This window comes from Sceloporus occidentalis, unplaced genomic scaffold, assembly GCF_023333645.1.
Source record: "Sceloporus occidentalis isolate IW3139 unplaced genomic scaffold, rSceOcc1.0.p SCAF_126, whole genome shotgun sequence".
Classification (NCBI taxonomy): Eukaryota; Metazoa; Chordata; class Lepidosauria; order Squamata; family Phrynosomatidae; genus Sceloporus; species Sceloporus occidentalis.
This window is the reverse complement of record NW_028317106.1, coordinates 117,074-133,851: the sequence shown is the minus strand read 5'-3', so window position 1 is coordinate 133,851 and position 16,778 is coordinate 117,074. Positions and strand designations below refer to the sequence as shown.

At 51.5% G+C, this 16,778-nt stretch overlaps 1 protein-coding gene across 1 annotated transcript; it reads left to right on the top strand.

Moving 5' to 3' along the window:
- Positions 1-3,139: 3,139 nt before the first annotated feature.
- LOC149281870 (serine/threonine-protein kinase/endoribonuclease IRE1-like) lies at positions 3,140-11,627 on the top strand. Its single transcript, XM_089498798.1, has 22 exons — positions 3,140-3,160; positions 3,699-3,819; positions 4,875-4,908; positions 5,311-5,383; positions 5,619-5,691; positions 5,803-5,925; positions 6,261-6,362; positions 6,443-6,704; positions 7,053-7,131; positions 7,219-7,384; positions 7,589-7,713; positions 7,805-7,993; positions 8,273-8,543; positions 8,687-8,774; positions 8,955-9,144; positions 9,231-9,330; positions 9,642-9,841; positions 10,249-10,396; positions 10,627-10,754; positions 10,842-10,965; positions 11,188-11,255; positions 11,412-11,627. Exons 1-22 carry the CDS (start codon positions 3,140-3,142, stop codon positions 11,625-11,627), a joined length of 2,901 nt encoding a protein of 966 aa, XP_089354924.1.
- The last annotated feature ends 5,151 nt before the right edge of the window (positions 11,628-16,778 follow it).

Genomic DNA, 16,778 nt, shown 5'->3' with positions numbered 1-16,778 from the left:
TGTTGCCGTTATGGGGTATTGCGTTATATCATCTATAAGTTATTAATATTATTATTATTGCTCAGAAATGGATAATGGATCTTAATTTCCTTTAAGAATTGTCCGATCTGTTAGATCGTAAGCTCCCTGGGACAGGCTTTCGAATCATACCACTAGACTGCATGCTGCTCTTGTGCGATGATCTCCCATTATTTGTGCTCCTTGGCACAAGAGCTCGCAATCTGCAGGAGGAAGCCCTCCATGTGTGATCCTGAAACACCTGGCTGCTTCTACCCCTGGTGGGTACGTTTGCCACGGGCAGGGGCTTCTTCCCCACCTCCTCCGTGTCTGGAGCTCTGCCCGATCATCCAGGATGTTTAAATGGATAGAGGACGGGGGAGCGCGCCTGTGATGTCACCGGGGGCGTGGCCGCACTGATCCCGGCTACAGGAAGCAGCAGCAGTAGTAATGGAGGAAGGTGCAAACAGCTTTCTGCCCCTGTGTTTGTTGCCCTGATTGTACCCCCTCCCCCCCGCCCCTGGGGCAGATCGGACTGTGGAGGAGACATGAGGCGGCTCCTGCTGAGGGTCATCTGCTGCTTTCTGCTCCTCCAGATGGTAAGTGTGATGCCACCTACCTACCCACTTACCTGTCATGACTGGGCAGGGGGTACCTGTATGTACTCGGGTCACCCAGCTGTGCCTCTGGACTGGCAGTAATACCCCACACCACCGCCTGCCACTCCTGGGGGTAGGCAGGGTGACTGTCTGAGCACCAGACAGGTGAGCCACCCTCTGCCACACTCAGAATTGGCACTCTAAGGGTTAAGCTGGCAATGTAACCTGCAGCCCCCTCCTCCCCAAATACCCCTCTCCTGCCCCCTGTGATTACCGGCGATGCTGGTGTCAACCGGCATTAATCCCAGAATTACTGTAAGGGTTAAGCCTACCATATGGCCCAACTGGACTGTAAGCAGTGCCCTGTACCGTAAGGGTTAATGATTTAGTGGTGGTATTTATTGTATCTTTTAATGGTTAACCCCCCCCCCAGTCTATGCCAACTCTGTAACTTCATGGTGTGGGGCAGTTAGTGTCTTGGGGACGAGGGTAAATAGAGGGCTACCGATGGTGTCTGAGGGGGGTAAATAGAGGGCTACCGATGGTGTCTGAGGGGGGTAGATAGAGGGTTACTGATGGTGTCTGAGGGAGGTAGATAGAGGGCTACCGATGGTGTCTGAGGGAGGTAGATAGAGGGCTACCGATGGTGTCTGAGGGAGGTAGATAGAGGGCTACCGATGGTGTCTGAGGGGGGTAGATAGAGGGCTACCGATGGTGTCTGAGGGAGGTAGATAGAGGGCTACCGATGGTGTCTGAGGGAGGTAGATAGAGGGCTACCGATGGTGTCTGAGGGAGGTAGATAGAGGGCTACCGATGGTGTCTGAGGGAGGTAGATAGAGGGCTACCGATGGTGTCTGAGGGAGGTAGATAGAGGGCTACCGATGGTGTCTGAGGGAGGTAGATAGAGGGCTACCGATGGTGTCTGAGGGGACGGGGGTAAGTACAGCGGCATTTGACGCCCCGCGGAACGGCCATCATTATGTGGGCCAGACTGCCAGAAAATGCTACCAAGTGCCGTGCCGTGGTGTTGTACTAGAAGTGGCATGAGGGCCCCCAATGTCTGGGGGCCCCGTGGGGGGAGGGGTTAGTGCGCCGTGCACATGCGTGTGGACAGTCCCCCCTGCTAGTTCAGCGTGGGGGTTATATATGAATTGTGATTCTGGTGCACACTCTAAAAAGTGGTCTTGTCACCATAGCAACCAGTGGAATGGCTCACATAGCAGCAGCGTCCCCGTGTATGTGTGGCCCCTTTATACCCGTTTATGAACGGTTTGTTTGCCCCTTCGTGAGCATCTCTTTTGCTCTCGTTATTGAGAATTATTTGCCCCATGTGGGGTAGCGTGATTGGGCCAGGTTAGTCCTGGATGGTGGGACGGAGCCCATACGGATGCGACGAGCGGCTATAAGGTGCAGTTGGTCCCCTGGGAGGTAATCCTTGGCCGTAGTGTATAATCCAACGGCCCCAGGGCCCAGCCAGTGTTCCAGGGGTTAACGACTGCATCGTTCTGCGCTTATTTAGACTCCTTTTGGGTTTTCCATCAGGTTAAACTGCCCCCCCGGGAGCTCTGCTCTCAGTTTATGCCCCTCTCACCCCCCCGCCGGGAGCTCTGCTCTCAGTTTATGCCCCTCTCGCCCCCCCGCCGGGAGCTCTGCTCTCAGTTTATGCCCCTCTCGCCCCCCCCCGCCGGGAGCTCTGCTCTCAGTTTATGCCCCTCTCGCCCCCCCGCCGGGAGCTCTGCTCTCAGTTTATGCCCCCCTCGCCGGGAGCTCTGCTCTCAGTTTATGCCCCTCTCGCCCCCCCGCCTGGAGCTCTGCTCTGTTTATGCCCCTCTCGCCCCCCCGCCGGGAGCTCTGCTCTCAGTTTATGCCCCTCTCGCCCCCCCCGCCGGGAGCTCTGCTCTCAGTTTATGCCCCTCTCACCCCCCCGCCGGGAACTCTGCTCTCAGTTTATGCCCCTCTCGCCCCCCCCCCCGGGAGCTCTGCTCTGTTTATGCCCCTCTCGCCCCCCCCCCCCCCCCCCCGTGAGCTCTGCTCTCAGTTTATGCCCCTCTCGAGCTCTGCTCTCAGTTTATGCCCCTCCCGCTCCCCTGCCGGGAGCTCTGCTCTCAGTTTATGCCCCTCCCGCTCCCCTGCCGGGAGCTCTGCTCTCGGTTTATGCCCCTCTTGCCCCCCCCCTGCTGTTACCGTAGAATGCCCCCCGACGGCGCTGTTATCGAAGAATGCCCCCAGGCGGGGCTGTTATCGTAGAATGCCCCCAGGCGGGCTGTTATCATAGAATGCCCCCAGGCGGGCTGTACGGGGGCAGATCTGTCCCCGTCGAGTGCTGGTTATTAGAGGGGTGGGAAGGGTGGTAACGCCGTCGGGAAGCGTTTTCTCGGCCGCTCTGTTGCTCCGGGGAGAGCGTCGGATGACTTGCCGCGTCCGGTGTGTGACCCTCGGCCTGACGCTCTTGGAGACAGATGGCGGCTCGCGTGCGGTCACACGAGGCTCTGCTGTTGGATGTTGAGATAACCATCTCGGTTCCCGGCGAGCCGCGTGGCACGATGCCCGTTCTGCGTGTTCCGGTGCGTTGTTTGCGTGTTGAGAAACCGCTGGCTGTGTACAACACGCCAAGTAATTTAATGTCATTAATATATTGGCCTGTAATGCCACATTTACCCAGTTACAGGGCAGTTCGTTAGCCTGGCTCTGAATTCTGTTTGACCCGGCCCCAAGCGATGCGTGTAGCGTGTGCTTGCGCAGCTCCAGGCGGGACGGGTACTTTGGCAGGTGCTTGGTTTGTTTGCCTGTCCAGGTACCGGCGCTGGGAAGCGAACACGTGTTTCCGGGGTCACCGAGCGGAGCTTTCAGGGCTGGATCTGCTATAAACAGAAGTGAAATTGGCTCTGAGATAACAACCGGTCCGTGCTGTGACCGGCGTCTGATCCACGGGGGGCAACTAAACTTCTTTCTAATCGCTTATCTGTATCGGGGTTATTAAGATACGTATTGCTACATGTTATATGAGAGGGTTATGCCTGTCCTGATTCCCCCCCATGTGTGAAACGCGTCGGCCATAACGTGTTTTTTTAATATATATAAATTTTGCCGCCTCTGTTCCAGGACGGCCGGAGCTGCGGCACGGTGTCTCTGCCTGAATCCCTGCTCTTCGTGTCCACGTTGGACGGGAGTCTTCACGCCGTCAGCAAGAGGAGCGGCTCGATCAAGTGGACGTTAAAAGAGGGTGATTATACGTGATCCGTGAGACCCTTCCCCAAATCCCAGGCGTTCTGTTTGTTTCCCCTCTTGCTTTGTCCCCAAACACGTGGCAAGTAATAATGCGATCCGCTCCCCCCCCCGAGCGATCCACTCCCTGAATAAATACGGAATAATATTTTATGATATTATTTATTCACGCGGTGTCCACGCCGTGGCAGGGTCACTGTGTCCTGGGTTGGCCGGTCTCCATGTTCTCGGATCACAATAATCTGCTACCCGTGTGTTCCTTCCACACCGGCTCTGGGAACCGGTCAAACATTTCAACGGGGAGTAAACGGCCATTATCTGAAGCGGCTGCTGACCCCGTTGGCTAAATACCCACCCCGCCTCGCCCTGTGCAAACGGCCCCACAAGGTGAATGTTACCCCTGAATGACGATCTGAAAACCCTGCATCATTCTGATTGCGTAAATTGACTGATGGATACAATCTTTCCCGTTACCGGAGAGGAAAATGGGAGTTTTCACTTCAGGGCATTAACCCCTAACTGCCGCGATGTGGGGCAGAACCCCTGGAGTCGCTGGCTGCCTCCGATTCCATTACAAATGTCACATTTCTGCTTCGTTTGCTGATCCCAAAAATATGTGGGGTACGGCCCAGCACCCCATGCCGTGGCATTTCGGGTCGTGCCCTGATCTGCACCCCCCATAGCTACACCTCAGGGGTTAGGAAGTCCCTCCGCGGATGAGGTCCATGGTGGTCCTACCTGCCCCGGGCTGTCGGCGCCCTTTCCGTATCGCTTTGGGTTTATGGCAAGCGTATAATGTGCTCTCGGGGCCGCTCCACGATTTCTCGCGTCTTGCATCATTCCCCTGAAGTGTAAACACTGGCTGGATCTGCCTCCCTCTATCAGGGCAAACCGGGACAGGGTGAGGAGTGCAGGTTACCGAGGGGCAGAAAATTGATGGCTGCGCAGGCCCGTTAACCAGGTGATGTCTGCGTAGCGTTTGGGGTCTTTGATTTGCAGCGTATTCTGATCCTGACGTTTCGTGTGTATTTGTTTTTTTTTCTTTTTCCACAGATCCCGTACTTCAGGTTCCGACGCACGTTGAAGAGTGAGTTCACATCCTCCCTGCCTCGCCTGAAGCGTATTTACCCAAGGCGGGGTGTTTGTACCATATTTACCCCAAACCGTTGCAGTGGAACCCAGGTGCACGGGTTGTATTTAAATGGGGGGGGGGGGGGGGAAGCCGTTTCCTTCTGCACTCCTCTGAGCATTTCAGCAGCGAGGGAACATGCGCGGAACGCGTCGCCTGTCCCACCACCCTTTGTATTTATTTGTTCTGTATGGACAACACAGCCATTTTCCGGCAGGGCGCAGAACCAGCGCCGTGCAGTTTGGGTCTGCAGCCCGTCCCTTAGTCTGTCTCCCCCCCCCCCCCCCGGGTTTTAGGGTCTCCTCTCCATGCCGGCCATTCACTGGCGAACTGCTGGACGCTCTCTCTGTTTGATTTCAGGCCGGCGTTCCTCCCGGATCCAAATGACGGCAGTCTGTACACACTTGGCAGTAAAAACAATGAAGGTCTAACGGTAAGGGCCGTCTCTTCACCACTAACCGGGTATCCGCTGCGTGAAGCGATAGCCTGCGTGCCGAGGGAGAAGGAAACAAAAAAGGGAGAAGGACAAGGGAATGAGTTCCAAAACGTTTTTCCTCGCCAGACCGTATGGCTGCCGGCCGGCATGGGCTCTGTGGGGTCACGGGAGGCGGGTGGTGACTTTCCGGTCCATCTTCCGGTAATGACCAGTTTTGGTGTTTTCTTTGCAGAAACTTCCATTTACGATTCCCACGCTGGTTCAGGCCTCGCCGTGCCGGACCTCCGACGGGATCTTATATATGGGTGAGTAGGCGATGCTTGAGTTAAATCCTGTTTTCCTTTTTTTGTTGGCGTCGATCTGCTGAACGGTGTTTATTGCTCAGTCCGCACTGTTCTTTCTCTCACCGGTTACAGGGAAGAAGCAGGATATTTGGTACGTCGTCGACCTGGCGACCGGGGAGAAGCAGCAGACGCTGACGTCCTCTTTTGCCGAGAGCCTCTGCCCCTCCGCGTCTCTCCTCTACCTTGGAAGAACAGGTATTTGCCTCTGCTGCCCCGGGACTTACCCCTGTTCATAGTATTTAGAATCCTCACAAAATGAAAGCGTTAAATCTGTCCACGATTCCCCCAAAATGAACCAATAGCTAGAATGCAGAATACAAATAGCTCCAGAACAGATCCGAGATGTCTGGCGCTCAGTGGCCGGATAATGTGTTATGTTGGTTACCTGATGAAAGGCCTGCTGTGCCGCTGTTAACACTGTCCATTCATTTATGATGAAGACAAAGCTATAGCATAACACGGTTATTACGCCGCCTGGGAAGGGAGGACGGGCGCATGAGTTTCACGCAGACGGGTTCTTTGATTTACAGAATATACCATCACCATGTATGACACCAAAAATAAGGAGCTGCGCTGGAACGCCACTTACTACGACTACGCGGCGACGCTCCCCGACAAGGACACCAAATACAGTAAGACACGAAGCCGCTCGCGCTTGGCCTCGCGGGGCGACGGGGAAGCCGCTTTCTCAAAATCTCCTCCTTTCTCCCAGAAATGTCTCACTTCGTGTCCAACGGCGACGGGATGGTGGTGACCGTGGACAGCGAGTCCGGAGACATCCTGTGGATACAGCATTACGCCTCCCCGGTAGTAGCGCTGTACATCTGGCAGAGGGAAGGCCTGCGGAAGGTCGTGCACACGAACGTGGGTGTGGAGACTCTGAGATATCTCACGTTCATGTCTGGAGAGGTCGGACACATCACCAAGTGGAAGTACCCGTTCCCCAAAGAGACGGAGACCAAGAGCAAACTCACGTGAGTGCGAGTCGTTTAAATCCCAGACAGGGGCAGGAAGAACAAGGAGATGGGCAGCGGAGTCTGTGGAAGGGGTTAAATCTGTAAATTAACCCCTGTGTGATGTAGAATCCTACATTTCCTGCCCTTACCTCTCGCACAGCCCCTCCGGCTGCTTTGCCTGAAATAAATAAAATAGGATTCGGCCCCTTTCATTCTGCGCGGGGTTAAATTCATATCTTTCCAGGAGACAGGACAATGGGTAAAATCCTAAATTCACCCTCAAAATATTTCTAATCGGAGCCGTTCCCCGGATCCAACGCGTTCCGCCGTCTGGGCCGCTTTCCTGATGTTTCGTCTCATTTTCAGGCCCACGCTGTACGTGGGGAAATATTCCACCAGCCTCTACGCCTCGTCATCCATGGTGCACGAGGGGGTGACCGTTGTGGTGAGTAATAATCTGAACAGCCTCCTTTCTGTTTTTGTAAATGTTATTTTGGGGTAAAATATTCTGTTCCTTTTGTTTCTTCTGCAGCCCAGAGGGAGAACGATTCCCCTGCTTGACGGCCCGAAAACGGAGGGCGTTACGATTGAGGACAGCGGTGAGTGTGAGTTCACACCCAGCACAAACCTGAAGGCTCCCTCTGGAATGAAAGGAAGGGATCGTCTGAATTACTGGAAGAACCAATGGTTGCTTATAGGTATAATACTGCCCCCTACAGGGCACGATCGCTTACAATGCAGGCGTAATTCCTGCACGTGCAAGGACCTCCCGTACCGCGGTCAGCTGCGCATGTTCTAAAGGGGCAGATCTGCTTTCATTTAATATTTTTGGTGCAGAAAAGGCTTATTTGTCTCAGATTCCAATTCCAATCTGATGAAATAACGGTTTCCTTCTGCCTAAGGTCACCATGAGATCCCACTCTCTGCACCCACCCAGATCTTGAACACCTTTCCTGCCACCCTGCCCAGAGGTCAAGAGAACATCATAGAAGACAGCACAGAGAGGTCTCGCTTCAAAGAGGTGAGTGCAAGCGGCCTGGAGAGTCTCTTGTGAACAGCAAAGGTGCAGACACGGCTCGTGTGATAAGTGGTCTCTGCGGTCTGGTTTCTCTCTTCAGGAAGTCCTGGCAAACGAGGCTCCTGAGGATGAAGAGACTTCTTACTCCAAAGACGTCAGCGACGTGTCCAGTCCGTTTCCTCCCAAGCCGGAAGCACCTGTCGACTCCATGCTAAAGGACTTGGCCACCGTGATATTCAGCACCTTCCTGCTGGCTGGCTGGGTGGCATTTATGATCACGTACCCCAAGGTAACGTCATTGAGCGGATTACACCGTACTGCGGAACGGTGTTCTAGTGGGCAAATCTGTCCGAGGAACCCAGAATCCCCGCTGCTCTGCTCTGAACTAGGTGGTATTGGGAAGCTGCAGGCACAGAGCTGCATCTGCTCTAATGCTCCTGGCATGTTGGAGGGGTGGCTGGGCGCGGATGTATGCTGGGCGCGGATGTATGCTGGGCGCGGATGTATGCTGGGCGCGGATGTATGCTGGCCGAGTCTGCTCCATCTGACTGAATATATATGCTTTCAGACTGTGCAGCGGCAGCAGCAGCTGCAGCATCAGCAGTTCCAGAAACAACTAGAGGAGAAGATCCAGCTCCTGCAGATGCAGCAGGTCACTTTTCAGACCCCTGCCGAGGGCAGCTCAGAGGGGGATTTCTTGGAAATCTCTGGAGTGGGGGGCGAAAGCTCTGCTCATAGCACTCCTAACCTGTCTCCTAAGGCCTCAAATCATTCTGTCTACTCCAACATGTCCACATCTGAGGTCGGCAGCGTGACCTCCACTGAGCAGGAGGAAGAAGGTAAGAAGGTGGTGTGTGACAGGCGGGGTATCTGACGTGCTGCGGGGTATCTGCTGTCTCATGCTCAGCGTGTGTATCTGGCGGGGGCATTATCGCGCTCCTCGGATGTGTCGTTTTATCTGTTGCTTCTTGCCGTTCCTCAGATGAAGACAGCCGAGTGACCATCGGAAAGATCTTGTTTAACCCGAGAGACGTTCTGGGCCATGGAGCTGAAGGCACCATAGTTTACAGGTCAGGATAACGCTTGCCATTAGTGGTTTTCTGCAGGCTCTGTACAGGGAGCTGACAACGTGTTGGGTCTCCTTGGCCCTGGCGGCCCTGTTAAAGTGCCAATGAGCCTGCTGATGGAGTCCATGTTTGTGTTGGGAATAGAGTTTTGGTGATTTTGTTTACTTTTTTTTTTTGCTGCAGAGGTCGGTTTGATAATCGTGATGTCGCGGTGAAGAGAATCCTGCCGGAATGCTTTAGCTTTGCAGACAGGGAGGTGCAGCTCCTGCGCGAGTCGGACGAGTATCCCAACGTAATCCGCTATTTCTGCACGGAGAAAGATCGCCAGTTCCAGTACATCGCCATCGAACTGTGCGCGGCCACTCTGCAAGAGGTAACCGACTGCGTCTTCATTCATGCGCTCGGCGGCCAGGCTTATGGTGACCGTCGGCGGCCTTTTCAAACCTTTACTTATTTCAGTATGTGGAGGAGAAAGACTTCGATCGCCACGGTTTGGAGCCTCGGACCCTTCTGGAGCAGACCATGTCTGGACTCGCGTACCTACATTCTCTAAACATTGGTAGGTTCTCCCTTATTCACTGCTACATTAACCATTCACTGACCAAGCCCGTGCCACAGAGGGTCCCTGGTAAAGGGGTACTTGCTGCCCTTGCTATGCATTCTGGGTATTTTAACAGCAGGACTGTCAATAGAACAAATTAAAAAGCAAAAACCCTTGTGACGTCCAGGAGACGTGACCCTGGAGACAAGATGTGGCGTCCCTTGTTTCATCATCAAATGTGATGAACCCTTCAAAGGCTCCAGCCATGGTGTAGGTTGTCGTGAAAAAAACTGTTAGCTATCTGAGAGTTTTGAATTTTCCCTGCTCAGTGCACAGAGACCTGAAACCCCACAACATCCTCATCTCCATGCCGAACGCCCACGGTAAGGTGAAAGCCATGATCTCTGATTTCGGTCTGTGCAAGAAGCTGGCTGTGGGGAGGAATAGCTTCAGCCGGCGCTCTGGGATCCCGGGGACCGAAGGCTGGATCGCCCCCGAGATGCTGAGTGAAGACTGCAAAGAGAATCCGGTAAGGAGCATCCTGATACGCGAAATTATTTCACGGCGCCTGGAGGGATTCCAGCGAAATGTGCGGCCGCCCAGATAACATCTCTGATCTGCATTTTCTTCAAACCTGCCAGTAGTGCTGAGAGTCTTGGGAGTTGTGACCCAGCGATACTTGAGTGCTGCCTACCCCGGGAGAAATGTAGCTCCATGTACTAGAGCTGCAGAAATATTTGATCCTTATAGTAGGTCTTTGGATTTGCGTTTTATAATTTGGCCCCTGGTGCGCATACACGGTCTGCACGTGATGACTTTTTCATGGAGGTGATCCACAGAGCACCGTCCGGTCCCGAGCGTCGGCTTCCGCTCGTGGCCGCTGTATGTGGAAGGGCTCGGTGGGGTTTAATAAACTGACCTGCGTTTCATCGGCAGACTTATACCGTGGACATCTTCTCAGCTGGCTGTGTGTTCTATTATGTGGTATCGGAGGGGAAGCACCCGTTTGGCAAGTCCCTGCAGCGGCAAGCCAACATCCTTCTGGGGGTCTACAGCTTGGACAGCCTCCAGCTAGACCAGCATGGTGAGTGGGACGGACCCTGTAGGTCCACGCGGGGTCCACGATTAAAAGCAAAACACCTTTCCATGGCGGCCTTTGTTTGCATCCTTTTTAGAAAACCCAAAAATGTTGCAAAATGTTTTTCTGGGCTTGGAAGGGTTAGGGCAGTTTAGGCTTAATGACGTCTGTTTGATCTTGGGGGGGGGGGGTATGACCCCCGGTGCTGTGACCGGTTCTTGACTTTTCTTTCTTAGACGACCTCATTGCTCACCAACTCATAGAGCAAATGATCGATAAGGACCCCCCGAGGCGTCCGTCAGCAGATGGGGTCCTCAAACATCCATTTTTCTGGAGTTTGGAAAAGCAGCTTCAGTTTTTCCAGGTTTGTGCGCAGGCTTTTATGTTTTCTTGATCATATTCTCGTCATATCACGGGCATTGAGCGTGGTTCTGCACCCCTTTTTGCTCAGGACGTCAGTGACCGCATAGAGAAAGAAGCCCTTGATGGTCCAATCGTTAAACAACTGGAGAAAGGCGGGAGACAGGTGGTGAATGAGGACTGGCGCGAACACATCACCGTCCCGCTTCAAACAGGTACCTGAATGACATCATCACTGGGAAATTGGGCCTGGAAATGCCTAAGATATGGCGGCCAAGGCACCTTCTGCCTCCACAGGCGGGAGCAGCCACCATCTTTGTGGAGTCCCTCTATAATGCAATGCAGCAAATAGAATTCATTCGCAGGCTCAGCTGCTGAGTATATTTTATATTTACAAGCGTTGTTGGCGGTAATTTTCATTGATTTATTCCCTGCAGATCTCAGGAAATTCCGCAGTTATAAAGGAAAATCCGTCCGCGATCTGCTCCGAGCGCTGAGAAACAAGGTCAGTCTGTGATAAATGAAACCTCCGTGTCCACCCCGGTCAGAGTGCGTGGCTCGTGTCCTCTGCCGTTTTGAGCTTCACAAGTGGGGTCTAATTTTACAAATGTGTTTTTGTTTTTTTCTCTTTCTGAATTCGCCTTGTTTTATTTTACACCAGAAGCACCATTACCGGGAGCTGCCGCCGGAGGTGCAGGAGACTTTGGGCTCCGTCCCGGATGAGTTTGTCAGCTACTTTACCTCGCGCTTCCCCGGCTTGCTGCTGCATACTTACCTGGCCATGCGGATGTGCAGCAGGGAGCGGCTGTTCCAGCAGTATTACCACCAGGCTCCCGTGCAGCTCGTGTCGTGCAGCACGAGTCCCGACGTGGCCTAAATGGAAGTCACACACACTGGTTTTGGGACCTGCCCTGGACAGGCTACAAAGTGCCTTTTTAATATTCCACCAGTAAGATGGCGGAGGCCGAGAGGGTGGCCAGCAGGGAGGCTGCAAGGTCCGTGGCTCTGTTGCACTATACTTCTCTTACGTGGGGCGATCGCACCTTTTTGATGTAAAGCGGTTTTCGGCCTCCACGTTCAGACTGTTGCTGATGGGACACCGGTCCGGCGGACGCACCGGCAGGACTATGGTAACGTGGCCTTCAATGGACGTTCTTGTAAGTGGATTTTACAGTCCGTTTTATCTGGGGACGTGCTCAGCTTCCCAAATCATCCTGGCCTACTTTCTTTTATCTCCAGTGTTTTGCTGCAGCTAGCCAACGTTGGTCATTGTAGGAATTTTGCGGCTTTGCTCAGAAGCCATTTTTGCTGCCCCGATGGCATTAAATGCTCTGTGGGTATCGTATGAAGTATTTGGATCTGGTGCGGCGGGACGCAGGCAGGTCGGAGGGGTCTTAGAACTGGAACTGACTTTCTATGCTAAGTAAAGATTGTAAGCTTGGTAGAGCCGGATTCTGGGCCATCTTACGCTTTGGGAGTTTTTTTTATGTTCGTTTTAATTTTTTTTATTGAAGAAAAAAAAGCTGAATGTATTTTTATATGTTTTTATACTGTTGGGGCGATCGCCTGTACTGTGTATTTGGCCCGAAGGCTCCTGCGCCATCGCTGAGGATTACGTTGGAGAGCCCTGTGGCCCCCAACGCCAGAGGGAATTGGTTACATTTTTGGATCCATAAATTCTAGATTCCGTTCGGGGATTTCTTGGGAGCCAGATTTGACGAATGGATTGTTTTCAGTAGATCCAGGAGTCGGGGCGCTCCTCGCGCTGCTTCCTGATTTGCATACAGAGATGTCCACCCCGAGGGGCTTTGTGGTTTGTTTTTCCTTTCTATGCATTTTATGCACAAACTGTACATGAAGCATTAATGTGGAAAATAAAGTCTGTACGTTCAAACATCGTCTGCTTCCCCACATCTTTCATTATAAAAGTTCCTTAATGGTTTCGGGGTGTTTTTCTCGGGAAACCACAGTAACGAGGGGCTTCTTTACTAAGAGGCGTGCATAGAGACCCCCTTTAGTTTATTGCAACTGGTAGGCAGCGATCCCTGGCTTAAAGCTGAGACACCCGCAATTTCTCTCCGTGACGTTTCTACACATACAGGTTTTCTGGATCTCATCCATCGCAGCTTGTGTTGATTGGTAACGGCAAACAATTACACTCCTATCATGCCAAGTCAGCCAATGCATGCTGAAACCTGGGTATGCCTCGGCGTGATAGGAGTTACAAAGTTCAACCCTTCTACCCAACCTCCCTATTTTTGATCCAAAAGAAGGCAAAAAGAAACCCTAAGTAAGCGACTTCGACAGAGAAGACGATTCCTTAACTCTTATAAGGCGTCTCCGTGACGTTTCTACGGATCTCATCCAGTGCAGCTTGTGTCGATTAAAAGCAAACAATTACACTCCTATCATGCCAAGTCAGCCAATGCATGCTGAAACCTGGGTATGCCTCGGCATGATAGGAGTTACAAAGTCCATCAAGTTCAACCCTTCTACCCAACCACCCTATTTTTGATCCAAAAGAAGGCAAAAAGAAACCCTAAGTAAGCGACTTCGACAGAGAAGGCGATTCCTTAACTTTTATGTCTTCGTGATGTTTCTACACATACAAGTTTTATGGATCTCATCCACTGCAGCTTGTGTTGATTGGTAACAGCAAAGAATTACACTCCTATCATGCCAAGTCAGCCAATACATGCTGAAACCTAGGTATGCCTCGGCATGATAGGAGTGTATTTGTTATCAGCAAAGAATTACACTCCTATCATGCCAAGTCAGCCAATACATGCTGAACCCTGAGTATGATAGCTGCTCATCATATATATGTATATTTATTTGTTTTGTACAATTTTGGTGTTACTTTTAGTAAAAGTGTGGTGTTTTTTTTTTTTTTTTTAATGGGGGGAGGGGGTCAGTTTCGGCCAAGTGAAGCCTGATTTTTGGTTCTGGTCCAGAATTTTCATTGCGGTGCATCCCTACTGTTTACCCCAATATACTGCAGTCACGGTGAGTGATATGGGACCGGCTGAGACGGGGGGAGGGGGGGGGGTGTTAGGGGTCCCTTGCGACCTGTTCCTATTCCCAGCAACCACAAAATTAACCCCTGAAAGACTATATCCAGGTGTCTTACATTACCCCAAACACCTTAAAAACAAGGTAATTAACCCTTTGCTAACGTTCTTCAAAGTAGCGAGTCCATATTAGAGAAACACCAGAGCTGATTAATTGATAAAAGGTTTCACAGAAGCTGCATACAGGGCCCGATGGTGAAGTTCTCCATGAATTTAATAAGAAAATCACTGCGATTATCCAAAACCCATAATATATAAACCAGGCCGGGCCCCTGGGGGTTACTGGGATTATTAACATGGAGGAAGGGGGTTACAGCAGCATCCCCACCCCCTGGCAACACTGGGGATAATTTCAGACAGGGTTAGCAGCTGTCTAACAGCCGGGCTGTTGGTTGTTCTTTGCCAGGCATCACCGCTGACGATCCCCGGTGCCGTGTAGCAGTAGTGTATACACAGGCTTCAGGCTCAGTTAGGGCTGGCAGCACCGTCTGCTTCTCTGTGGGTTTACTCAGTCTGTGTTGTTCAGGTTTTGGATGCGCCCGGGAACAGCCGATTCACATCGATGGGTAGGCGTCATTTCGGCGATTGTTAGACCGTAACCATGTCAGGACACAAGCTGCACCAGATGAGATCCATAAAACCTGTATGTATAAAAATGTAACGGAGACACCTTATAAAAAATCAAGAAAACAGTTGATGAGGAACAGTAGAATTTAAGGAATCGTCTTCTGTCAGGGAATCCGTATCGAATGAAATCGCAGAAAGCAGGTTTCGGCCTGGAGCAGCTACAAATCATTCGGTGGGTAAATCCGCCACTCAGTGTAAAGAACCCTCCAGCTCCTGATAAACCACTTATGAATCTAGCCGGTACACCGGGACCAGCTTCTGCCGAGGCGGGAACACCACCAATCCCAACCGAGAAACCAGCTCCTGATAAGCCATGTATAGATCCAGCCGGTACACCGGGACCAGCCTCTGCCGAGCCGGCAGCCGCGCTAATCCCAACCGAGAAACCAGCTCCTGATAAGCCATGTATAGATCCAACCGGTACACTGGGACCAGTCTCTGCCGAGCCGGCAGCCGCGCTAATCCCAACCGAGAAACCAGCTCCTGATAAACCATGTATAGATCCAACCGGTACACTGGGACCAGTCTCTGCAGAGCCGGCAGCCGCGCTAATCCCAACACAGAAACCAGCTCCTGATAAACCATGTATAGATCCAACCGGTACACTGGGACCAGTGTTCTTCCAAACTTACATCTTTTCAAAAACTACATGATCTGAGCAAACGACTTCTAAACAAGAGGAAAACGTTGGCTCCTGATGCCTACCTCTTGATCTTTTTGCTTTTCTGGCCCGACGACGAGGCCGACATGAAGCCAGATGAACAGAATGTACAGAACACGGCTCTCCAGACAGCAAAATATTTGCATGAAATAAGAATCAAGAATGTGCCAGTAAGAAAGAAAAGCACAAACATACTTTTCTTTTTAGGGAAGGGCAGTGAACTCGAGTAGATAATGCACAGAAGATAGAGAAACAAATAGAAAGTCCGCTGAACGAACAGCGGATGAAGCGGGACAGCGAGGATGTATGGAAGAACGACAGCGTGCGCAATCTGTTAAAAGCTGTGCAGGGCTGGACGGAGAACGGAAAGGTTTATGCACGAGGTCACAGCAAAGAACACAGAATCGAAATCATACCTTTAAACAACTCACCAGTGCCCCAAGGAAACGAAAACGTCACCTTCTACTTAGGCTTCACGTATATCGGTTTTGTTGCTAACAAAATACAGGTGCGAGACTGAAACGGACGTTTAACGATGCAGGCGAACAGCTTCCCAAACAATAGCGCAGTTGGCATGTTACGGGAAAAGCTTTCCGACGACGTGATTCTGCTTACCGTGTCTTACCTTTACCACGTAGACCTTTATTTAACAGTCCCTGCCATGACACAGAAGTAGCAGGGGGTTAAAAGCGCTGTCCCACTTCCTGGATTCTTATATTACGCACGCCTACAGTATACCTCGTAAATAAGTATTCCTTTTTAAAATAATCCATTGTACCAAACTGTACGGCTTAAACCTGGAAAAACTGCCTTCTGAGCAGCACCCGGGCTGAGCACTAAAACAGCTCGTTTTCTTTCCATTAAAAAAATCTATTTCATATCTTGTTTTTGTAAAAATATTACCTTGTTGTAAGATGATGAAAAAAAAAAATGTAAAGCTTTCAACCAAACTTTGCATTGATTTTTATTTTCCATTGAGATGTTAGGCATGTTTAAGGTACATTTCCGTCTTTAAAATAAATAAATGTTTAGTGAATCTGTTACTCACCGGTAGCTCGTGCTGGATGCCGGGTTATATTCTCGGAAGCAGGAATACATGTCGGGAAGTTCGGGGCGGCACGAAGCTGAGCCAAAGAGAGAACGGACAGAGCCAGAAGACGGACCCATGAAAACCAACGGAAGGCTACCTGCGCTAACGGGCATACAAGCGAGGGAAAATCCTTCTCTTAGCTGTCAAAAGAAAGGGTCTTAAAAGTACTACTAACAGCACAAAAGTGCAGCCAAAGACAGACCAAAAATAACAGGTTTACCAACCACTCACCTGGGCTGATGTGGCCGCGGTCCCATGCCTCTCAAATAGCTCCTGAAATACGTCGATGTGGTGGCACGGTCTGGCTGAATTCACACAGGCCGTACCCCTAGAAGAGTGCCAGAAATGCTGCACCGATTCCCGGTTGGGTCCATCTTAAAAACATTGGCCGCATCCGTCCCTTCCTAACACAAGATGCCACTAAGGCTATTGTCCATGCCCTCCACAATCCACCATGAACTCTGTCGCCAGACTTATCTTCATTATCAATCGCTTTACTAACACCACCAGTCTATTACTTCAAATCCCGACTTACTTTCAAAGCCCTTTACATGGCTTCCTCTCTCCACTCATCACTAA